At 43.7% G+C, this 24,611-nt stretch overlaps 1 protein-coding gene across 2 annotated transcripts in view; it reads left to right on the forward strand.

Moving 5' to 3' along the window:
- EPC2 (enhancer of polycomb 2) overlaps positions 1 to 24,611 on the forward strand; it is a 36,864-nt gene that overhangs the window by 6,541 nt on the left and 5,712 nt on the right. For both annotated transcript variants that reach the window (XM_054636494.2, XM_077181776.1), the window contains exons 2-11: positions 7,353 to 7,512; positions 13,545 to 13,690; positions 16,098 to 16,304; positions 16,886 to 17,034; positions 17,239 to 17,371; positions 18,304 to 18,492; positions 18,797 to 18,886; positions 19,377 to 19,522; positions 19,625 to 19,968; positions 23,816 to 23,952. In XM_054636494.2, coding sequence (XP_054492469.1) covers positions 7,353 to 7,512; positions 13,545 to 13,690; positions 16,098 to 16,304; positions 16,886 to 17,034; positions 17,239 to 17,371; positions 18,304 to 18,492; positions 18,797 to 18,886; positions 19,377 to 19,522; positions 19,625 to 19,968; positions 23,816 to 23,952 — 1,701 coding nt within the window. The remainder of the gene's footprint in view (positions 1 to 7,352; positions 7,513 to 13,544; positions 13,691 to 16,097; positions 16,305 to 16,885; positions 17,035 to 17,238; positions 17,372 to 18,303; positions 18,493 to 18,796; positions 18,887 to 19,376; positions 19,523 to 19,624; positions 19,969 to 23,815; positions 23,953 to 24,611) is intronic.

Consider the following 24,611-nt stretch of genomic DNA (forward strand, 5'->3'; position numbering starts at 1 on the left):
ATTAACACATTTACACCTCTGGTCTCTCAGGTTTGGGTGCTCAGCTCTTCCCCATTGTTAGAATTGTTCTGTGTGAGATGTTTTTGTGTCACCTTCAGTGGAAGATGGGCTCAGCTTCACTCGGAGCCTCTCCCCGTTGGCGATGCCGTTTTTCCATGGGGTTTCCATCTCAGTGCCCTCCTCCCTGCTCCTGTCCCATGGGACACACAGAGCTTCATCCTCGGATCACTCTCAGCCAGCAGAAACGCCCCCTTTCCTCCCCCTTTCTGGGGTGTTTGCTGCTGTTTGCATTGGAATTTCTAATTTGTTTTTCTCAGCTCTGTGCCGTCCCTCTGGCTGCAGCTCACACTCGGTGGGTCTCAGGCCGGTCTGTGCTGCATCAAACAAACTGCTGCTACTTTGAAGCGTGCGGTGATGTCGGATTCCCTGTGCCAGGCTTGGATGTAAACAAACCACTCCAGAGACTGGATCATTAAGGGAGACACTGATACTACAGAATGTCCAAAAAATAATAATTCGTGTTTGCTGAGTTCAAAGTATTCGGTTTAAAATGGAAATTTGTCGGTAATTTTTAATAATTTGGATTACTATTAATTGCTATACATGTGTTTTAATTTCCCTAACCTTTTCCTGAGTTGTCCAAACTGTAGAACCAATCTCTGACATTGTTTTCTTTATAAAATGAGGGATTTCTGTGTGGTTCCTCAGGTCTCCAGCACTCCAGGTAGCATCACTCTGGTGATGAAAACCCCATTTGTTTACAGACTCTGTAAAATGCAAATTCCCTGCTGTAGGTGTGTGCCTCAGTTAAATAAAAACTCTGGCTATGAATGCTGGGGTGAAGATGTTGCCCACAGGCTGAGGGTAAGTGCAGAGGAGAGGCAGAGGGGCTGTGGTCTCCTGGCAGCTGCTGTGGACAATTCCCAGCTCTCCCTCCGGTGACTCTGCTGTTGTGTGACTCACAGGCACACGGAGCTGCTGCTGAGAGCAGCCAGCACCCAGCAGAGCTGGGGCTCCCTGGCCAATCCTGCCTTTGAGGAAGGGAAAAGCTCCTGTTGGGGGCCTCAGCCTTTAAAAATGCATCATGATGTGAAAAATGAGTGAATATTCATTCCTCTAGCTCAGGCCTTGCCATCCTGCTTGGACTGGGATAATCAAGATTCCTAATTCCTGTTTTTTACCTTGGGAGTGATACCACTGTATCCCAAGGAGCTCTTTGAACTACATGTTACATTATTTGTAACAATATTCTCATAAAACTTTTTTTGGAAAAACATCCCACTCAGTAAATGCAAATTTCTCTTCTAGTATCACCAACAACTTTTCCAACAGGATTTTAAAATAATTCGATTGATTGTTATAACAATAATTTGATTTTTAATAATCAGTTTATATTAATGTTTTGGTAGACTGGGCACTTGTGTAAATAATTGTAGCTTTAAAATCCAGAGTTTTAGTTGCTGTGGGGTTTTTGACATTTCTTAGACAGTGACAGTTGTGTGTCCATATGCTCATAAATAGTGAGTAATCATTATTTACAGGGATGAGAGATTGCTCATGTTCTCAGCCATTACTGCTGTTGCACTTGGGATGAAATTTGGGATATCTCCCAGTTGTTTCATGTCCAATTTGACATGGAATGCCTGAAATGGGCATTGTTTCTTTTTCTGAATTAAAGCTATTTAGAGAAATATTTACTCCTCCTTTTCTGTTGGGTGCTGCAGAAAGAAACACAAAACTGGCTCTGATTTGTGCTCATGTCCCTGTCCCTTTATCAGCTCTGTGGGCTGATTGCCACCCTCATTTCCTAAAGTGCTTCCCTTGCACCCCAGAGGGGGAAGAAAGGGATTCCTGAGCGTTGTTTGGGGCAAACTGGAGTTTCCTCATTCCCATCTCTCCTCTGGGGCCATCTCCACCTGGACAGGAGGTGCCACCGGGGCTGCAGGGCTCAGCAGTGCTGGGGGCTGTCCCTTGGCTCGATCCAACTGCCTTCAGGGCATGGGCACTGCAAACATTTGGGTGTAAAGTAGTCCAGAGTGGCTTGGCTTTGCTGCTGCTTTGGGAAGCTGCAGGTTTTTAGCAGCTGGGGAAGGGAAGAAGGTGATGGCAAAGTCAGTGAATCCCAGACTGGTTTGGATTTCAAGGGACACCAAAGCCCATCCAGTGCCAGCCCTGCCATGGCAGGGACACTTTCCATGGTCCCAGGACACTTTCCCTGCTCCAAGCCCTGCCCAGCCCAGCCTTGGCACTGCCAGGGATCCAGGGGCAGCCCCAGCTTCTCTGGGCACCTGTGCCAGGCTCTCTGCACCCTCCAGGGATGGATTTCACCCATTCCAGGGACCTGTGTGAGTTTTTAGGATGGAGCAGCCCCATTTGATTCACTTTCCCCTGCCTCTCCTCCCTGAGCCAACCCTTAGTAGATTTTTCTGGCCTGTAGTGACAGCTCAGCAGTCTGGAAGGCAAGTGTGGGGCAGGAGCTTCTTGGGATTATTTCTTTTTGAAGAAAAGCTGGAGGATATCATGTAGGAAAAAACTTGATATGGGCAAAAGTGAAACTGAGAAGTGGTTCCACGAGCCCTTTCCACTCGTGTATCTTCTGTTTCTTGTGGGGTTCCTCCAGCTTCCTTCCTCTGAGTGTTGGAAACTCCTTAAGGAAGCTGAGTGCAGCTCAGCTCAAAAGCCTTGCTATGGGTGTGTTGGTTTCCATTCAATATTTGCATTTTTATGGTTTTCCCAGTGCCCTGCATTACTTGAGAATTAATCCCATGTTTTAAGGGGATGCCCTATGCGAGAGGAAACAGCTCTGATTCCTGACTAGATCAAGTCTTCATCAAATCAGGAGAAAAATGCAATTATCCACTTTGCTAATGACTGAAATGCTCGTTTCTCAAAAGCAATTGGGAATCAAGCAGTGAGTTTCAGCTCCCAGGGATGGAATTTTGTGGTGCACACACTGATTTCCTGCTCTGTGTGTGCCTCCTCACTTCACCTGTGCTCTGTCCATCCCACAGCAGAGGGAAACAGCTCTGTGGCACTGCAAGGGTTAACTGCACCAGAAAACAAAAGCTGCTGCTCGAGTTTACACTTGTGCTCTTGGGAATCTTATCTAAAAAAAGTGTTTGTGTGCAGAGAGGGAGGAGATGGGGCTGAGGCTTTCCAAGGCAGGGAGGCTCCTGACCAAATTAGCTTTTGAGCTTTCTGACACTTCTTTCTGGAAGTGCTGTCAAGAGGTGTTACTCACTGTGCTTGAGACTTTGCAAGATGAGTCTGCACATTTCCCACTACACTGCTGTACCTTCAGCTTCTGAAGCTCAATATTAAAGATAAAAAAAATCCTTTTTTAAATTTTCCCAATTCGAATAGAACGTTTAACAAGTGAAATATTTAGTACATTTAAATTGTTTTCTTAATTTTAATTCTATTCTTGGCACAGGTAGATTGGAAAGGTGACTTCAGGTTGGCCTAGAAGTATCTTATTTTAAGTAGGAAAAATTGATCAATTTGTTGATAAATTCATTGATAAATTGATCCATTTGTTGATAAAATGATCGATTTGTTGATAAATTGATCCATTTGTTGATAAATTGATCCATTTGTTGACAAATTCACTTTTATCCCACTTGTTTGGAGAGCTCTGGGGTTAAAGCAGTGAAACAGCCTAAGGAGGTGTAGTTTTAAGGAATGAAGATGGGAACAGGTAAATTTAATCCCACAGCTTTGTTGTCTAGGGATTTGCATCCAATATGGAATTGCTCCCTGGAGTTTGGGATTTAAGATGAACTTTTCAGTGTAAGATGCTGTTCAGCCATGGGCATCTCCAACCATGCTCAACCAGAAAACCTGCAGTTATTCCAAGTTTGATAAACTCTGTTTCTCAGAGATTACCTGGGGGTGGCAGCAGGGGACTCAAAGATTAAAGGAAAGGAAAACCCTGCCTGTTCTGTAGGGTCCAAGTGCTCTGGTTTGTGGGATAAAAGGAAATAGGAGCAGTTTGGGGCATCCCTGCTCATCCCTGGAATGAGATGATTTCCACCCAAAGCATTCTGTGATTCCATGATATTGGTAAAAAATAGGTAAAAAGTATCATTCAGTATTGATCACCATTTGCCTTAAAGCTTAACAAAAATAACTTCAGGGTAATAGGATCAATACTTAATTTATTACTGATTGCCTCTGGTTTGTAGTGCAGAAAGTCCCAGGTAGGAAGGTGAGGGGAACATGAAATCTGTGGGGTTTCAGGGGTGAAGGGAATGGCAGTGAAGGTGCCCTGCTCTCAGCTGGGCTTGGAGCCTGGTTCTGAATGTCTGCAACCTAAACTGAGGGCTTTAGATACCAGGATTGCAGGAATTGTGGGGGTTTCCCCTCTGAGGAGAAATGGAAGGAAGGATTGGGGTGTCTCAGAGAGCAGCTCTGCTTCAGTGTTTCAGTGTACAGAATTAGAGGAATTTTGGGGTTTTTTCCTCCTAAGGAGAAATGAAAGGATTGGGGTGTCTCAGAGGGGTTCAGAGAGCAGCTCTGGCTCAGTGTGTAAATGTACAGAATTGCAGGAATTTTGGGGTTTGTTCCTCCTGAGGAGAAATGGAAGGAAGGATTGGGGTGTCTCAGAGAGCAGCTCTGGCTCAGTGTGTAAATGTACAGAATTGCAGGAATTTTAGGGTTTGTTCTTCCTGAGGAGAAATGGAAGGATTGGGGTATCTCAGAGGGGTTCAGAGCTCTGGCTCAGTGTGTAAATGTACAGAATTGCAGGAATTTTGGGGTTTTTTCCCCTCCTGAGGAGAAATGGAAGGAAGGATTGTGGTGTCTCAGAGAGCAGCTCTGGCTCAGTGTGTAAATGTGCTCAGGCAGCAGTGTTACACACACTAAACATTTACAACTCTCTAATGCTGCTGGTTGAAGAAATAGCCCAGTCTAAGCTGTGTTTGTTTGAAATTTTGTCTTCATACTGGAGAGGGAGGTCTGGATGTGCTTTTTAAGGAATTAATGGGTAATCACTCTTTGTCAGGGGCTCCTTTTTATTGCCATGGCAGCACGTTCTGTTTGCTGTCATCACAGGTTCTCTAATGCTCCTTTATTTTCTGGAGGACCTTTGCATCTGCCCTACTGCAGAACAAAGTGTGAGCTTAAAATACTGTGTGTCTTTCAAAACCATCAGAAAAAAAGTGAAAACTAGACCAAATGTTGTAGTAGTGTAAAAACACTACTTCAGGTTTAATAAATCCATTTAATTAGCCCAGCTTTTCTATGAAAAGCTTCATGGTTGGTTTAAACAGAGTTGTTCCAGGAGTTAAAGTTTAAATTTTCCTGTACTTGATGCTCAGCAGAAAGATTAGAGGTTTCCCCCCTAATTTTAAAATTTGCAAAGCTAATCAATCTATCTGTTTTGGAGCTGTGCTGTTTGAGGAGTGACAGCAGCAGTGCTGAAAACTGAAATCTATGTTTGAAAGCTGTGTTCTGCTCCAAGGCTTTTTATAGTGAAATAAATGCTAACACCTATTGTCAGCCTTCCTTGGGAACTCCTGTGCCTGGATTACTCATCTCCATTACCCTTCAATGGCTGCAGAACCCAAAGGTGCTCTGAGCTGAGGGCACATCAACCCCTTCCTGTTGGCACACAGCTCCAGGGACAGCAGCAGAAGGCAGCCCAGTGATGAAAGCATTTCTGTGCAGTTGAGTTACTCAGCACTGCCAAGCTCTCCAAGACACGTTTTAATGGTGGAGTGACAGATTTACTCAGTGTGGAGTAACTCAGGCAGATCACAGCAGCTATTGGATTGCATGCTTGTCTTAATTCTAATAGCACTCACTTGGGAGCCTGATTGATTTAATGTTGCTTCATCTGCTGCAGGAGATTCCCAAAGCTGCTCTGAGTTTGCAGGAATTGCATTATTTGTGTTTCTGGAAATCTTAACATTTAAAAGGGGATCGCTCATTAAGTATCATTTACACATTTTAAAAATGTTTTCTTTCTCTCCCCCTTTTTAAAAACACCATTCTGTAGCATTAAAGAGGAGGAAATCTTGTTCTTGAGAGAATTTCCAAGTGGGTAGCAGAGTGTGTGAGTGCCAGACTGCCGTGTGTGCCAGGCTGCAGTGCCAGGCAGGCGCTGGAATGCTGGCACCTTCCCATTCCTGGTGTTGATCCTGGCCTCTGGGGAGTGCTAACCGTGGGGAGGGGCACCCTGGAGAGCCAAAGGGAGGAGCAGAGAGCAGCAAAAACCCTCTGTGTGTGTGTGTGTGTGTGTGTGTGCTTTGCCCTGCTCAGACAAGGGCTGTTCCCCAGTGGGCTGTGTGGGAATGGCTGGGACAGCCTGCAGCCCCTGGAACAAAGTGAGCTCCCATGGATCTGGGACAGAGCTCAGCTTGGATTGCCAGCTGATATTCTGCTCCCTCCCCTCAAATCTGGGAAGCACTAAAAGCAGAATGAAACCTTCACTCCTGTTCATCTGCTGGCAGGCTGCACTTTTCTCAGTTTCCGCTGGATTTGGAGAACTTGGTGCTTCACTTTTCCCAAGGGCTGTGAGGGTCTGGGTCTGTCCTGGTGAGGCATGGCACTCCCCTGGACACACAGAAGGCAGCCTGAGGTGTTTTTTAGCAGTTTAAGTTTTAACATGAAAAGTCTTTCAAGATGGAAGTTACAGCTTAGCTCTGACTTAAAATAGTAGATGGTTGTCACCGAGTTAATTAATAAATTAACTAATAAAATTATGTGGGGAAAAATCTTTGTGATCTGCTACATTTATTGTGATCTCTGTTTCACCTGAAGCGATTCTGTGGAATTTGTGACTTCTGTCCCATAAGAATAAAATGAAGGGATACCTGTTTGGGGAGCCCTTGCTTTTCAGGTGTTACTCTGTGAGAACTCTTCTTCCTGTTGCTCTTAGCTTGCTAAACTTCTAACAGCAGGCCACTAAGGATTGCTGGGAAGACAGGAATGATGAAATTTGCCATTCTTTTGACTTTAAAGGCCTGATCTGGCATTCTTTTTTTTTTGGTTTTTTTTTTCTGACAGGTTTGGGTGGGTTTGTCTTTCCCCAGCACTAATTTTCTGCTGAGGTTGTTTTGTGAAGTTTGAATGTTTGTCTTTTTCCCAGTCTGGTGGAAGGTGTGGGCTGTGTCTGAACAAAGTTCTCTTCATCTGTTTGTAGCTCATTCACTGCAGTTTTAAGATTCCCATCAGTTAGGAGCCCTAAAAGATGGAGAACACACCTGGGAACAAGCATCCTGCTGGCCTCTGAAACCCAGCAAAGCCTCCACTCTGTTATCCTGTAGGAAGACAGCAGGAGAAGAGGCTGGCTGTCTTTATATGCACTTTGTACAGATATTTAAATGAACTCTCCCATTTTCCCCTTGCAGGAACATCATTTGCAACGGGCCATCTCAGCACAGCAAGTTTTCAGAGAAAAGAAGGAGAGCATGGTTATCCCAGTCCCTGAAGCAGAGAGCAATGTCAACTACTACAACCGGCTGTACAAAGGAGAGTTCAAGCAACCAAAGCAGTTCATCCACATCCAACGTGAGTTCCAGGCACTGGCAACGGTGTGGGCTCTGTTCAACCCCTCCTTACTTAACCTCAGGAACCTTTGTCTTGTGGCCAGAGTTCCCACAGTGGGAGGACTCAGAAATCCATTCAGAGGTGTAAATTCCAGTAAATTCCAGTGCCTTCTCGAGTTCTGGAAGAATTGAGTTGCTGCTGAAGGTGGGGTTTTGCTGCTGGCTCTGTGCTGATGCTCTGTCCATGTGCAGCAGCTGCTGAGCCTCGTCCTGGCTCTTGGGCTTGCAGGATTCTTATCCAGCCTCACTTCTGTGGTTTTGTCCCTCCTGGTCCTGAGAAGGAATAACTGAGGCTGCTTGGCTGCCTCCTGGTGCAGGGAGCACGACAGAGGTTGTGTTGCTCACCTGTTCACTCCAGAGTTCTCTGTTAGTGCAGATCCACAAACCAGAAGAGTTTTTGGGGTGAAATCAGCCTTGGTCCTGCTGCTCCTAACAGAGCTCTGGCAGGGCAGGGCAGCAATGCAGCCACTGGGATTCAGGCTGTTCTGGGTAACAGTCACTTCTCTCTGAGCTTGGCTAAAACTGAACAATTCCATTTCAGCAGAGAGCTCTGAGTTTATTTTATAGATAAAACCAAATATTCTGCATGAGCTTAGCTTATGTCTTACAAGATCTCATTAATCTAAGCTTGTGGGCTGTGGATGAATTCTCCCATTTCTTTTGGTTGATGTTCTGTTGACAAGTGACACTTTTGCAGTTCAGTTGTTCCTTGGCACACAATTGATGTTTGTCCTTTGCAGGATGTGGTTCAGGGGGTTATTTGGGCACTTGGATTCCTCCCAGCAGTTACCTTTGTAGGCAAACCTGTGATTCTATTATTGCATCATTTCTCACCAGCGTGCTGAAGTGTCCAATTTTTACTGTTTATTTACAAAATAGGAGATTTTGGAAAGAATGAAATCTCTGTGATGCAATAGAGACCATAGAGGTGATGGAGAAAAATCAGCTAAAAGGAATTGTTTCTCTCCTTAATAAAAGAAACAAACTTGGAAGCAAGGCAGGCTGAATGAACTGAAACCAAGCTGCTGGTGGAAGAATTTATTTTATTCTGTTCTTTGTTGGACACTGCCAGAAACACTGTGAATACTGTTAATAAACATGTCTAAAAATGTTAAATATTTTATGCCAAAGTTTTCTTTGTCTTGTTGAGACTCACAGTCTTTCTGGACAGAATTACAGAAGGTATTTGAGCTGAAGATAAATATCAGATACTGCTCCAAGATAATTTTTCCCACATATTCTGGATGGACTAGGTGTGATACAAGGCAGCTTTATGCTACATAAACTGCTTGGAAATTCTGTTTTAATCTTAAAGCACAAATAGCAGCAATACCCACTTTGGCCAGGGAAGTTATGTAAACTGATGGAAAATGCCAGGAGGACACATGCTATAATCCATACTTACTGGGGGGTATTTCTGGCAAATTATGTTTTGCTGGAATTCTAGTAGCCTAAGATTTTAATATTGTTTTATGTTTGTTTATTTGGATCAGTGGTTCCAAGCAGAGAAAAGTTAATTTATTTGTAAAGGCTGGAATTTGTGAATAAGCAAAGTTCCAGGTGTTAGCTGACCACAGTGGCACCAACACAGGTGATGCTGAGCTGAATGTAAAGAAAAAAACTTGAACTGTTAAAATTATTCCAGCATGCTTCATAATTTTCCAAGAATATTTGTAGCATCAGTAGCATGGAGATGCATCTAAAATTATTGATAATTAGCAAAGAGATGAAGTTGGTAAACTTGGACCTAAATTCGAGCTAAGGGGCTGGAAGATGAGTCAGAAACAATGAAACAATTTTCATTAAGTGGGGAATGAACTGCAGTCATCCTTGCAAGGAACTTTTTGGCAGGAAGTGTCTCTTTCATTTTTTGGTTGGGTGACCCTCAGTGTTTATCCCTTTGCTGCCTTGGCTCAGGCCTGGTCGCTGCTGGTGGCACAGGGGGTGGCAGGGAGGGCTCTGGTTTGCTGGGGAGGGAGGGCACTGGAAGCTCTGGTTTCAGTGGGAGCTCGTGCCCGTGGCAGCTTCATGAGAGTGCAACCACAGCTTAATTTAGTTAGCCAAATGAAATGAGTTAATTTAGTGAAGCTCAACCCAGTTCAGTGTCACTTCACTGAGAAACAAATTGCATTTGCATGAGTTAGTGTAAACTGGGTCCTAGGGGAGCTCAAGTAAACAAAAAAGCAAATCCCTCTGGCAGGTACTGCTGGGAGAGGGTGGAGTAGCAGAGGGTGGGAGCTGGATGCTGTTTGCAGCAGCAGTGAGCAAACTCCTGAGCATTCCTGGAGAAACTCCCTAGGTGGGATCACTGGGGTGCTGTGTGTGCAGCAGCAGTGAGCAAACTCCTGAGCATTCCTGGAGAAACTCCCTAGGTGGGATCACTGGGATGCTGTGTGTGCAACAGCAACTCCTGAGCATTCCTGGGGAAACTCCCTAGGTGGGGTCACTGGGGTGCTGTGTGTGCAGCAGCAAAAACTGAGCATTCCTGGAGGAACTCCCTAGGTGGGGTCACTGGGGTGCTGTGTGTGCAGCAGCAGTGAGCAAACTCCTGAGCATTCCTGGAGAAACTCCCTAGGTGGGATCACTGGGGTGCTGTGTGTGCAGCAGCAGTGAGCAAACTCCTGAGCATTCCTGGAGAAACTTCCCCAGCTGGGATCACTGGGGTGCTGTGTTTGCTGCAGCAACTCCTGAGCATTCCTGGGGAAACTTCCCCAGCCTTGATCACTGGGGTGCTGTGTTTGCTGCAGCAAGAACTGAGCATTCCTGAGGAAACTTCCCAGGTAGGATCACTGGGATGCTGTGTTTGCAGCAGCAAGAGCTGAGCGTTCCTGGAGAAATTTCCCCAAACTTCCCCAGCTGGGATCACTGGGATGCTGTGTTTGCAGCAGCAAGAACTGAGCATTCCTGGAGAAACTTCCCCAAACTTCCCCAGCTGGGATCACTGGGGTGCTGTGTTTGCAGCAGCAACTCCTGAGCATTCCTGGAGAAACTTCGCAGGTAGGATCACTGGGATGCTGTGTTTGCTGCAGCAAGAACTGAGCATTCCTGGAGAAGCTCCCCCAGCTGGGATCACTGGAGCCTGTCTGACAGTGCCCTGTAGAAGTGCAGATGTTCTGGAGGAGAAAGTGTGGACTCATCCTGAGTCAGGAGAATGTGCCAGGATTTAGCACGAGGTGTCCATCAGGGCTGGCTCTCCAGCAGCTCCTGCAGGAGCAGCTCCCCCAGCTGCCATGGCAGGAGCAGGGACAGGGACAGGGAGTGATGATGGATGGTTCCATGGATCCATGGCACACAAACACCTGGGTCTTGTGATGGCTTTGGAAGCCAGGCAGCTGCCACACTGCAGGCCAGCTCCAGGGTGAAAAAGGGCTTTTTCTGGAGCAATTGCAGTTCACTCAGTGCTTGGGGAAGGAAGAAGACTGGTGATTAAGGATGTTGCTGGAATTGTTTTAAGGAGTGGTAAATGAACATCAGGGAGGAGGACACTTCCATGGGAGTGCCAGTGCTGGGACAAGCCAGCTTTGGGCTGATGAACTCCAGGGCAGAAGTGGTAACCCTGCAATTCCTGAGGCCCTCTCACCTCCCCAGGCTGCTGGGAGCCTGTGGCTGTCCTGTCTGCACTGAAACAGGTGGTGCTTCATCCCTGCAGTGCCCTTAACCTGCACCCCATGTAACCCCCATCTGAAAGGAGCTGCACTGAGAAATACAGGGCTCAACAAACAGAGCATTGCTGTGGCAGAAAGCATGAAAAGTGGGGTGTGTGACAAGGAAGGGCTGCTGGTGTTCTCACAGGAATGATGGGGGTTGTTTGACAAAATGAGTCTGGATTTGTTTGATGGTGGCAAGTACCTGTTGGATGCCTTTTATCTTATCTTGAATAGTTATCAAAATATTGAGCAGAAATAGGGAGGGACCCTGCTACCAGCTGAGTGCACCATGGGTACTTGAGGTGCTGGGAGTGACCTGCCCTCCCTCCTGGAGCCTCATCCCTGGTATCCACAGTGTGCTCCTGAGGGTGATTGGTGGTTTCAGGTACTTTTTGATTCAATTGTGGGCTTTTTCTTTTCTTTTTGCTTGTCTTAGTGTCTGTTGGTTGCCTCTGACTTGATCCTGGTTTTATTCTGGATGGTTCAGGACCTTTTAGTGACTGACTCTTCTTTTCCCATTGTGGAAACGAAGGGAAGTTTCCTGGCACTGCTGGCAATTTACAGGTGAACAACATCACATCTTGTGTCACACATCCTCCTGCTCACTGATATTCTGCCTTGGAAAAACTGGCTGGAAACGTTTTGTCCACAGGGGATTATTGAATTATCTACTGACAGGAAATAGGCTGACATCTTTTCTGATGTGAGACCAACATCTGCCTGAGGGCAAACAAGCTTTTTGTGGGCTTGAATGGTTTCCAGTGCACATGTGAGCAGCGATCTGCTGGAGAGGCAGATGTGATGTTGAAAGCTGCAGTTGAAGTCTCATACACAGTTAATTGTTGGAGAGCTCTTGGTCACATGCCCAGTGACAGTGTCTCAAATAAACTTGCCATGCAACTTGTATTACTGAATTAATATTGCCAGCAGTTCTTGACACATGGTTACAGCCTGTTATTATTTTCTCCTCAAATAAATTGTTACAGTGTGTGGTAGGTCAGAGAACTCTTCTGGCCAAGTGCTGTTGGCACACTTGGTACAGTTGGGCAGTGTCTCCTCTGAGAGGTACCAGCTTGAGCTGAAGATGCTGAGGAGCTGCTTTTTAGCCCTTCCCAGCTGCATCTGGCTGAGTTTCTGTGCCTGAATAAATAAATAAATAAACACTGGTAGTGGTTTAGCTCACTGGTTCACAGGGAGAGTGGTCTTGGGCAAAGCTGAGATGGAAGGACACTGCTGACCAACTGCCTGTGGCAGGGAAAACACTGGGATTTGTTTTAAAGCCTTTTGTTTTAAAGACTTTTTGGGGGGTTTTCTTTTGCTCCTGGTTTTCCAAGTTTTTGTTTTAAGGTGCTCTCAAGGCACACAGGGCAGCTCAGTAGCAGAGGTTTTTAAATTAGCACTTGGTATAGCCACAAGTTAAGAGCATGGAGATAAGATAGTGCTGTTTGTCTGTTAAGAATAAAATATATTTCATCAGGCCTATTAACTGCTGTTATTGCAGTGCTGATTGAATTACTGGGAGTGTTGTTCCTGGTGTGTCACCCCTTCAAAGTTTTATTAGGTGTACAATTCATGTTTCTATTAACAGTTCTTACTGCCATGTGCAATTTACTCATATATTTGTTGTAAAATTTTATTTCGACCGTGTTACCTGAATGGGAACTTCCTTCTGCTTTTAGTAGCACCAGGAACTTTGTCAAGTATGGAAAGTAATTAGCACAATTAGTAATAAAGACATGAGCTTTGCTGAGAAGTTGAGAGCTGACTGTTTGGAGAGCCTGAAGGAATTGTCAGGCTCTGCATCCACAACTGAGGTGGTTTTGGAAAAGAAGTAACAATTCCCATAGGGTTGGTCTAGGATTTCTACAGTTACATAAAACCAGAAAAAAATTAGTCTGTTCAATATTTTAACACTTCAGGTTTGGTGTACTGTTTAAAAATGGGCAGAAGAAATTATATTGGGACTTCAGTGTTTTCTCCAAGTCTAGAATTTGATTGAAAATGGTCTTAGTTCTTATTATCCTACCATGATATTCTGGAGGAGCTGTATTATATCAGTACTGTCAAGCATCTTTACTCTTCCTTTGCAAAGATACATCAAAGTTTCTGTGCCTATCACCCCTTCAAGTCACTTCAAATGAAACTTCTTGGATTCCTTCCATATTGGAAGGTGGAGACAAGCAGCTCCTACCTGCTGTGTGTTACATGGGGAAACTTTTCAGCATTAAAAAAGTGTTCTGGCAGAGAAGTGCTGGTGTGGAATTGGCTCAGTCAGTTTTGGTTTCTGATCACAGATGTGTGTCCAGAGTGTGTTACTCACCCAGCATTTCAATTTCTTGTGTTCCAGCCTTTAATCTGGACAATGAGCAGCCAGATTATGATATGGACTCTGAGGATGAGACCCTTCTGAACAGGCTGAACAGGAAGATGGAAATCAAGCCACTGCAGTTTGAAATAATGGTTGACAGACTCGAAAAAGCCAGTTCTAGTCAGGTATGGTGGGAAGAAATCACAGAAATCACTGGGAGGTTTTGCTTTCCTGGGGGTGCTTGGTTTTATTTCCTGCTGACAGGAGAAGTGTGTTTGTGTGAGTCTGCAGTTTCACAGAAATCACATTTGTCTCCTGTGTCAATATGGTAACTTCAGATGAAACAGGTGGGGAAGGAGCTTTTGGGGTTGCAGGGACTGATTTTAAATTTTAACTCCTGACCACAATGTGTTAGACACACGCAGCTCCTTGTAGCACAGTTGGTATGGAATAAGCTTGTGATGATCAGGCTATAAACACATGAAAATCCAAATATTCTTAGACTTGTTTCTGCTGGACATTGACTGACACTGTTGGTTTTTGAGGGTTAGAAGCACAGGCAGTGAATTAATTTGTACCAGTGTTAAATCAGATTCTGAGGTGTTCCAGGAGGGCAGTGTCTGGAGAAGGGTCTTACAACCCAAAATATTTACTCCAAAACTAAACCTGGGGGATCAGTTTGTGCAAGTCAAGTTTGAGCAGGTGCAGTTATTTCCCAGTGAGATGAGGCTTTGTGGGAGGAAAAAAGCCCAAAATATTTACTCCAAAACTACACCTGAGGGATCAGTTTGTGCAAGTCAAGTTTGAGCAGGTGCAGTTATTTCCCAGTGAGATGAGGCTTTGTGGGAAGGAAAAATCCATTGTGAGATCCATGGCTCTGCCTCAGTTCCTTAATCTGATTTAGTTCAATGCTGTCTGTTAAAAGGCCAAAGTATTGAATTTTTCTCTGTCTTAGAGCAACTTCAGAAAGGCAGAGATTTTTTACTATGCTAAGAAAATGGGAATGAAGGGAAAAATAGGAAATACTTTGGATGATACTTGTTGAACATGTACTTGAGCTTTGATAGACAGCCCTGTTCTGGCTTTCAGTTCAGGCCATTCTGGTGGTCACTTTTCATGTTCAATATTCATCCCTCTGATGCTGCTCTCACCTTTCTTTGCTGGAGTAATGAAGTTCAATTTCAGATTTGAAGATGCTTTTCAGAAATAAAATGTTACAAGAACACAGGTTTTTCTCTGTAGACACAAGTGACTCTTGCAGGTTATTGGAGCCTGGGCAGGGCAGTGGCTGGTGGGGTTTGAGTGCTGCTCCCAATTCCCAGTTGCCATGCCTGAGCCCTGGAATATTAAATTTGGGATGTTGCTGGGAATGCCTTCTCTGCCCAGGAGGGGTTCCAGCTTTCCACCTGGGCATTTTGATTTAAGCAGGGAATACAAGGACTCTGCATCTGCAGGCAAACACAGGCTCAGCTTCACTTTCTCAGCTGTGCACTCAAGGCTGAGGTGATTTTTAAAAAATATTTTTATATTTTTTTATTTTAATTTTTTTAAAATATTTTTATATTTTTTATAAGAAATACGTTAATGGAAAAAATGGAGCAAAAGACAAAACTGAAATGATTTCTAAGCAATGCTATTTCCTTTTTTTAAAATGAACAGTTCAGTGCTTTTTAAATTCTACCACAGATTGCAAAGGTTTTATTCTGCTTGTGCTGGAACTAACACTTGCAGAGTAGCCATGGTTACACTTAGGATTTCCTTATTTTTCCCAAATGTGTTGTTTCCTTTTTTCGCTTCTCCTAACGTAGGAATGAGATTAAAGTGTGACATGTTGCAAAAGTGCAAATTAAGTTGTTCAGTTGATGTTTTTCAAATTATGGGGCAGATGAAGTGCTGCCTGACTTTCTTTTTAAGCAATACTAGGTACTATTTCCTTTTTGTCTAATGAACGGGTTGAAGATGATATGAGCCTGTTAATCCAATGTACTATTTAGTGATATTTCTGCATTTATTTAGAGTCTGATTCCCATATAAGAAGCTGAACACAGATTTCATTTTTATCTTTAAATGATCTGTGTAGAACTACCACCTATTGAAATAACTGTGAACATCCTTATGTCTCCAGGCTGGAATAAACAGGGATGGGCATTGTCCTGTTCTGTTGCAAAGTAAACATTTGGGGGAAAATAATTAAGAAGTAAATTTGCTTCTAGGGTAATCAACATTCAACTGCAAGGAATTACACATTAGTAAAGGTTAACCAATAAGCAACTTCTTTTGTTTGTGATTCCCAAACCATGACCTGCAGACTGTAGTAAGTTCTCTCTATCCTGTGCTTGTAGTTGTTTCAGAGTGTTTTCAGATTCATGAAAGATTGATGGTGTTCTAGACCATTGGATGAAAGAGATGCTGCTGGTTCACAAAAACTGGCAACACTAACTTGGTGACTTCAATTTGCATGAATGTTTTTACATCCCCTTACTCTGGTGCTGAAAAATAACAAAGTTTATCCAGAAAGTGCCCAACTGCTGTGAGTGTGGTGACTTTCCCTGCAGCCCCATCTCAGGTGGGCTTGTCCCTGTTCCCCTGCAGCTGGTGACCCTTCAGGAGGCCAAACTGCTGCTCAATGAGGACGATTACCTGATCAAGGCTGTCTATGACTACTGGGTGAGGAAGCGCAAGAACTGCCGGGGGCCCTCCCTCATCCCCCAGATCAAGCAGGAGAAGAGGGATGGCTCCACCAACAACGACCCCTACGTGGCCTTCAGGAGGAGAACTGAGAAGATGCAGACCAGAAAGGTGACTTGGCAGACTCTGCTGGTGGAATTGTACCTTTCTGCCTTGGGAGGGGTAATTTGGATCCCTGTCCAGCATTTTGCAGGGGACAATTCACTGTCCAGCCATTTTTTGAGCTGGAGCTCAGAGCGATGCCCGGCACGCAAACAACCTGCTGGGTTGGGAGCTTTCCTTTCTGTGGGCAAAGGGGAAACTATTCCCAGTTTTTGTATTTGTAGCATGGAATGATTTGACCCAAGAAATCTGTAATCACCCATCACTCTCCTTTGTACACATGCACAGCCTTACTGTGTGTGGAATCAAGGTGGGGAAAGTGGTGTAGGCTTGAATTCCTTGTTCTGACAAACTTCACTGGCTCGATCAGAAATCTGAGCAAAGCATACAAAGTTCTTCTCAGCTTACTCTTCAAACCTGGTTTGTTTGCTTTTTGGGGCTTTGTTTGCCAAGCAGGATCTGCTTTAGGAAAAGCTGCTTTGGAGTGTCCTCATGAGCCTCGTTTGCAGCAGCATTATATAACTTTATTTTTGTAGTTTGTGCCTCACGGCTTTCGCTTTTGACTAAAAATTTGTTTCATCTCTCAACAGAACCGAAAGAACGATGAAGCATCTTATGAGAAAATGTTGAAATTAAGGAGGGAGTTTAGCAGAGCCATAACAATTTTGGAGATGATTAAGAGGAGAGAGAAAACAAAACGGGAGCTGTTGCATTTAACCTTGGAAGTTGTGGAGAAAAGGTAAAATTCCAGATTATAAAAACCAAGGTTTTAAATTTTCCTTAAATAGCTTTGAAATCATCTCTCATTATTTATTGTAGCAGCATAAACTTCAAACATTAAAAGAGAAGGGGTTTGTGTAGACAGTTGGAAGACACTGGTTTGTGTCTCTCAGACATTTCCCAGTGGAAATGCAGCCCTATAGTTTCCATTCTGATTTTTCAGGTACCATTTGGGTGATTATGGAGGTGAAATCCTCAATGAAGTGAAGCTGAACAGACCTGACAAAGAGATGGGCACAACTCCATCATCTCTCCACAATGGGAACCACCACAAAGTTCAAGAATGTAAAGTTAAGGTAAGATTTTTTCCCTGCCATCAATCTCTTGTTCCTGGGATCAGAATTCCTGTGGGATCATCATCCCCTTGGATATGCTTTGAATTCAAACCTGTCCCTGAAGAAATCACCTGAAATATTAGGAGTTAAAATGCTTGGGGGTGAGGCTGAGAGTTGGAAGACCTCTGGAAATTTGTATTTAGCACCTGCGACACCTAGTGGTCCCAGAATTCCATACAGAACCCGGAATTCCTCCAGGAATTTTGGCATTCCTCGTGTTCCTCCTCTGCTTCCCAAGCCCAGCTCCATTTCTGCAGTTAGTTTCAGTCAGGCTGTTATTGAAGAGTGTTAATCCAGGGTAAATTTCAACACTTTTTAAAACTGCACTGGTGCTTCTCCTTCAAATGGAGAATTTTGCAAGTGAAATAATCTTTTCAAATGGGAGCTTTGAAGTTTAATAACATTTGTGTTCAAGTGGACAGTTCAGTATCGATGGAATAATTGCTCACTGCAGAGGGTTTATGTGAGAAAAATCTTAAGTAGCCAACCCAAATACCATCACATCTGTTCAAAAGTGTCAGCTCTGTGAGAAACAGGAAACAAATTAAATTGTTTCTTTTGAACATGTCCGAGCAGTTCAGAAAATTGAAAGTGCCAGGGAAAAATGAGATCTCAGAAAATAATTGGAAGAGGAATTTCAATGACAATACACAGAGTGTAGTGCAGAGTGAGGAGCCTCTCAGGCAGTGACATGGCTTGAGAGCTCTCTGATTATTAATAAATCCCTGTAAAAACAATCAGAGGAAAGCTTCTGAGGTTTAATGTCTCCAGTACCTTTTGCATTACATGTCTCAAGCATCTGCAGAGCCTTTGGAAGACAAGCAGCCTGTCTTGAAGTCATTCAATTTGCTGATGCTTAATTTTTAGAATGTTCTGTTTGTTTCCCCGAGCAGCACCCTCACCACTCCTCTCTGAAGGAGGAGGTGTCCGATGTGGTCCGTCAGAAGAAGAAATACCTGAAGAAGCCCAAGCTGGAGTGTGTGGTGACCCCCCAGCCCCTGGCTGAGCCCTTGCCTGTGCTCAGCAAGAGTGACATCAAACAGTACGACTTCCACAGCTCTGATGAGGATGAGTTCCCACAGGTACCCCCCAAAATCTCAGTGTACACGAGGCAGACATTCCTGTCAGCTGGCATTTGGCCAGTCTGGCTTGTCCCAACTCTGACTATATTTAAAAGCTCCTTGTATAAACTGAATTTTCCTTCCAAGCCGTGATAAACATGGCAGCTCTCATATATAAACACAAACTTTTATAATAAATACAATTATACAAATGTGGCAGTTGGGAGAATGACATTGTTTTCTCATTACATAAACACAAACTTTTGTAATAAATACAGTTATACAGATGTGGCAGTTGGGAGAATGATGTTGTTTTCTGGTCTAGGTACCCTCACCAGTGTCAGAAGCAGAAGAAGAAAATGATCCTGATGGACCTTGTGCTTTCAGGAGAAGAGCAGGATGCCAGTATTATGCTGTAAGAATATGCAGGATTCTGCTGTGCTGTTGGGTTTAGGGGTGGTTTCTTTAAATTTAGGTTGGCATAGTGGCAGTGTTGGAGTTCTGTTCCCACTCTCACCACCAGAACTTTGATGCTTTGGTGAGTCCAAAGACAGTTGCAGGAGCATCCCCTTTTCTGCTTGGCTCTGAAGAGTCAAAGCTGAGCTTCCCACTTGCTTAGAATTCAACCTCCTTTCTTTTTTCCCTAGCCTGTGAGTTGATTCCTTTGCCAAAAGATGTTGGGATGACTGAAAAATTCCTATTTTCATTTTCTCCAACATTACCATTGCTGTTAGATGCAGAGTATTTAACAGCCTAAATATTCAGTTTATTTTTTAACTACTGAAGCTGTTATTGGTTAACTCAGCATAAACCATGTGTTCTGTCCTGAAGCCTGGGCATGACACCCAGCAGTGCCCTCATCAAAGCACCCTTGGAGTATAAAATTGCCTTTTCTTTCTTCACAGCCTCGTTTGGACCAAATGAATTCTTCGTCCGAAAGCCCAGAATTGGCAGAATTGGACAAACTGAGGTTCAGGCATTGCCTTACAACCCTCACAATCCCAAGGAGATGTATAGGGTTTGCAAGGAGGAGGATTGGCAGGGGTGGAAGGTACAGTTGGGTCCTTTTCATTCTTCATTCCCCTTCAAAGGATAGAAGTATTAAAGAGAGCTGCTGAAGCTAATGATTCTCCTCCTCCTCCTCTTTGCCCAGGGTGATCATGGACCGAATATCCACAGAGCACGATCCTGTCCTGAGGCAGATTGACCCGGAAATGCTGAGCAGTTTTTCAAGCTCTTCCCAGACTTTAGACTTTTCTTCTAATTTTTCACGGACCAATGCTTCCAATAAACCTTGTGAAAACAGACTGTCCCTTCCTGAAATCCTAAGCAATATCAGATCATGTCGACTGCAGTGTTTCCAGCCCAGGCTACTCAATCTCCAGGACAGTGATAGTGAAGAATGTACCTCAAGGAAAGCAGGGCAGACTGTGAATAATAAAAGAGTCTCTGCAGCATCTGTAGCTTTATTGAACACCAGCAAGAATGGCATATCAGGTAGGCAAGGATTTGGCTGCTTCTGGGATTTAAAATGCTGAATTTTGGTTTTCTTTGTGGCTGCACTGGTGAGATCTTCAGCACTGGTGTGGACCTAAGCACAGCTACAACCTGACATACAGAAACTCCCCACAAACACTTCTTCCTCCTGCTTTGCTTCCATTAGAATTTGAAGTGCTGGATTCAAACCTTATTCAAAGCAGGGATTCTGCTCAGATGAAGAATTGTTTAGGTCTAATTAAATCTTAATGGCACTAATTGGCCTAACCTTGTTTAAGGGTAGAAGGATGCTCGTTATGAATGCAAAACAAATCTGGTGGTTTCTTGGGGAGGGTGGGTGTGGCTCATTTTTGTTGGCAGTTTTCATTTTTGACTCAGACAAATGTAGGAAGTTCCTAAGTGCCCTGAGCAGGCATGAAAATGGAAAAAATGTTGATAGTGGAAGCACTCAGTGATGAAAAAATTGCTTTAAGCTTAAATTGAGCAGTGTTTGCATCACTTGCTTCATGAGCTAGAATTGTAATGGCTCGACTTTTAACACTGTCACTTCTTTATAATTAGAAAAGAATCACAAGCATTTGATACTTCAAAAATCTGAAAAATTGGAGATCCAGCAAATGAGATCTCCTACAACAGCAAGCAGCTGAGTATATCCCTCCTCCATCCTGCTTTGTAAACCAGGACAATTAAATAATAGAATAGACTGCCCCTGAATTCCATAATTTCTGTGGCTGTGGAATGTCCCATCTCTCTCAAAGCTGCAGGAATGGGTATTTATTCTCCAATAATGTATCTCTAGAATTGCTGGGCACTATTAAATTGCTCTGACAGAGGCACAGGATATTTATTCCAGCCCAGTACTTCCCCAGCTTCTCAGTATGGTCACTGTAACCTTCAGATTGTTCTCTGCTATGAAAAGATTGGCACAGGAGCATTTTCCTGCTGCATGAAAATCTCATGTATTACATATTTCATATAGTTATTTCTGAAAGACCTTGTAGGCCTGAGGGATCACAGCTGGGGCAGAAAGGGGCACTTCAGTGGGATGGGACTATTGATAAACATCAAGAGCTGGTAAAGAAATAGCTGAAAGATGAATAAAACCAAATCTGATGGATCCAAGGCACTTTTTGGAGGAATAGTCATAAACTGATGGTATAATTTTAGAAATCATCTGAGGAATGCATTTAAATTAAATGGAAATCCCTCAGTAGTTGAAGTACATTATGCATGGAATTTATGGCTGGGGAGGACCTTTTTTGTCACAGATTTAAATGACAAACCAGATCCTGCAATTCTGGAACAGGATCAGACACAATAGACAACAGAATTCTTCCCCAAATAACTGAACCAGCAAGAGGCACTGCTGATGGGTTTTCTCACTAGTAAATAGGGAATAAATTTTAAAAGGGCTGGTCAGAGTCTGGTTGTGCATTAAATGAGCACAGGCATGGTCAGTGCATTTATTGAAGTCATTCTCTTTGGGAAGTGATTGTTGAAATCAGTTAATTTTACAGCTGATTTGATACTCCCTCCAGAGGAAACGGTGGCAGTACTTAAAATTATTATTTTTATTTTTTTATTGTTTTATTTCAGAGAGAACTGGGGAGTTCCTTGGATTTTTGGTACACAAGAATATTTAAAATTACCTCTGGGTTATATTTTTTCCCTGTACTAGTAAAGCAACTCTGGTATTTCCTCAAATGCATTGTACAGACAGATTTTATTTTTTTATTTTTAATTTGAAAAGCCTGGGACTAGACTTTTCTTCAAAATGCCTAATGAGTGCATGAACCAAGAACCAATTCTTGGAGCTGAATTATTCTCTTGCTCATGTTGCAAGCACTGCAAATGGGAAAAGGATGTCCCTAGAGAGAGGTCACCTGCACATGATGCTGTTCCCAGCTGAAAGGTTTTGTTTGTGGAACAAAATTTTACTTTTAGAGGTATTTTTTCCCCAGCCTTAAATGCCACATGGGAGTAATTGAAGCAATGCCTCTTTTGGGGCAGCCTGCAGAGGATGATCTTTGGTTAAAGCCTTCATGTCCTGAGAGAAGTGACACAATCCAAACCTGCCAAGGAGAGAGGAGCCTGGAAGTGAAAGCTGAAGTGACTTTTTCCCCTTTTGTGGGGCAGTTTTTCAGCCCTGTCAGGCTCTGATAAAATAAAACCCCCCTGAAGCTGCAGAGCTCTTAACCCTGCTCAGGGCTCTGCCTTGGGACATGCTCAAAGTTTGCTCTTTTTTTCTCCAGGACCCTCCAGGTGTTTGATTTGGCAGAAGCAAATGATATTTCATGTGCTAATGAACATCTGCTGGTTTATAACAAGGTGAACAGCTTGGCCACTGGATAAATACCTGAAACTCAGGCACATGCAGGCAGAGCAAGGGGTTACTGAATTCTGGATCACCTTCCCTGTGTCCTGTAATAGAATATTCCAGGACTTTGTGGTCTGTGACAAACTGGGAAGGAGAGGAGATTGAAAACATGAAATCTCACCTTGTTCTTAAACAGCTTTCTGTAAAACAAAACACATTTTCTGGGACTTGTTACCTCAGAACTTAAAAATAGAAATATATGTAATATTCCATGATGCTGTTCTTGGCCATGGTGCCTTCAGCAGTGCCATGTGTTTTGTGAGGGAATGTAGCAGGTTGAGCTGATTTAACTTGGAATTAAACTCTAGGTAACAATCTGTGAGAGGAACAAAGTAAAGCTAAATGCAAAATAAACTTAGGTTGGAAATTATGATATTGCTACAGTTTAAGAGGAGTAATTTTTAAGTAATTGGACTTTTAAGTGCTCTCCTAATATGGTCGGAACCTGCTTTAATAATGTAGCAGTAAAGAAGTTTCAGTTCTAATTTCTAAGCAATCCTGATTCTGGTGTTGTTTCCCAATGGAATTTCAGGAGAGCCCTGAGTACTAAGAGTGAGAAATGGAAGAGCCAAACCCTGCAAGATGGATAAAGCTCTGTGTTTTAATGCTAGCTTAGTGTCCCTGGATAAGAGGATATTGCTGAGAATCCAGGTGTTTGAGGTGCAGCACAGCTCCAGTCCTGCAAAACCAGAGCTGAGGATGAAGTGTTGAAATGTATTCATGGGAATCTTTGGGAAGGGAATTCTCTCCTCCTCACTTGCTCCCCAGAGAGCTCAGTTCTTGGGTTAACTGCACACAGCTCAGGTTTTAGCATCAAAGCCCTGTTAGTATTTTCAGTTTACCAAGTGTGCAGATTTTCCAGGGGGAAAATATTAAAACCAGCTTTTCTAACTGCATTCCCTTCATGTGTTGGGCCTGGGGCATTACTGGGGTGGCATTAACCTGGTTCTCAAAAATAAACTTATTGTGGCACCCCTAAACTCTTCGAGCATTTAAAACAATAATTGGCAGAGAAAATCCCCCATGCCAGACGAGTGCTTCCCTCAGGGCAAAGGGGCAGCGAGGGGCTGTGGGAAGGGAAATTGTCCAGGAATCCTCTGCCAGTGTTCACTGGGAGAGAAGGCACCCAGCTCAGCCCAGGGTGCTTTGTCCTCTGCTCTGATTTTTAGGCTGTGCTTCTTTCCTGAAAGCCAGGCAAATCATTTCTCTTGAGCTTTTGTCTAAAGCTACTGGGGATAAAACCACCAAAGATAGAACTGCTTAAAAGCAACGAAAGCTCTGAATTCTTCTGTTAAAAATGAACTCCATGAAAGGACCCAACAAACAAACACAGCTTGACCTCTCCTTTACATAACCTGTGAAGATTTTGGGTGCAGCTGACATGATTTGTGTCATCCTCACCCACCTTAGCTGCGCTCTCGCCTTTCCCAGGTGTGTTTTGTGTAACTGTGGCTCCTTTCTTTCCCACAGTCACAGGGGGCATCACAGAGGAGCAGTTCCAGACACACCAACAGCAGCTGGTGCAGATGCAGAGGCAGCAGCTGGCCCAGCTGCAGCAGAAGCAGCAATCTCAGCATTCCTCCCAACAGACACATCTGAAAGCACAGGTACTGCTCCCACCCTGCCTGCTCCTTTTGTCCACAGTGCTGCTCGTCTCTCACCGACCAAATGGGACACCCCAGCGAGCCTGGGGGGTTTTAGAGGGGATTCAAAACACTTTGCTCAGGGCTTTTTTAACAAGTTGGATGCATTTTACAAGTTGAGGAAGAGACTTGGTAGCTGAATGTGTAACCTGCATCCACAGAGTTACCAATGTAAAAATATCCATGTGTGCTCTCAACTCTTCCTGTTTTCACTGGCTTTGTGCTCCTGTCTGTAAGTGCTCTGAAGAGACTTCATTAAAATCACCTTCTGAGGTAATGTGTTCTGTTATGAGCAGATACTCAGTGAGCACTACAAATTGGTACCTCTGAGAGGAAAAGGAGACATTGCATATTTGCATATTCTGGCTTCTAAAAGAATCCCATTTTTCCTCTGGAATCCCTTGCAAGGGAAAAATGCAATAATATATAATGCAAAATATAAAAATGTATTTTTATATTTACATATGGATATACATGTTACATATTTTTCCATTGCACTTAGTTTTCTGTTAGCTTCTTCCCAATAAAGTATAAAAGCTGTTGCTGTTGTCTGTTACTAGGAAAATGTATATATTACTTTGAGCATTTTATATTTCTAATTGCTTGTGCTGGTTGTCCCTTCC

Source organism: Agelaius phoeniceus, chromosome 7 (genome assembly GCF_051311805.1).
Source record: "Agelaius phoeniceus isolate bAgePho1 chromosome 7, bAgePho1.hap1, whole genome shotgun sequence".
NCBI lineage: Eukaryota > Metazoa > Chordata > Aves > Passeriformes > Icteridae > Agelaius > Agelaius phoeniceus.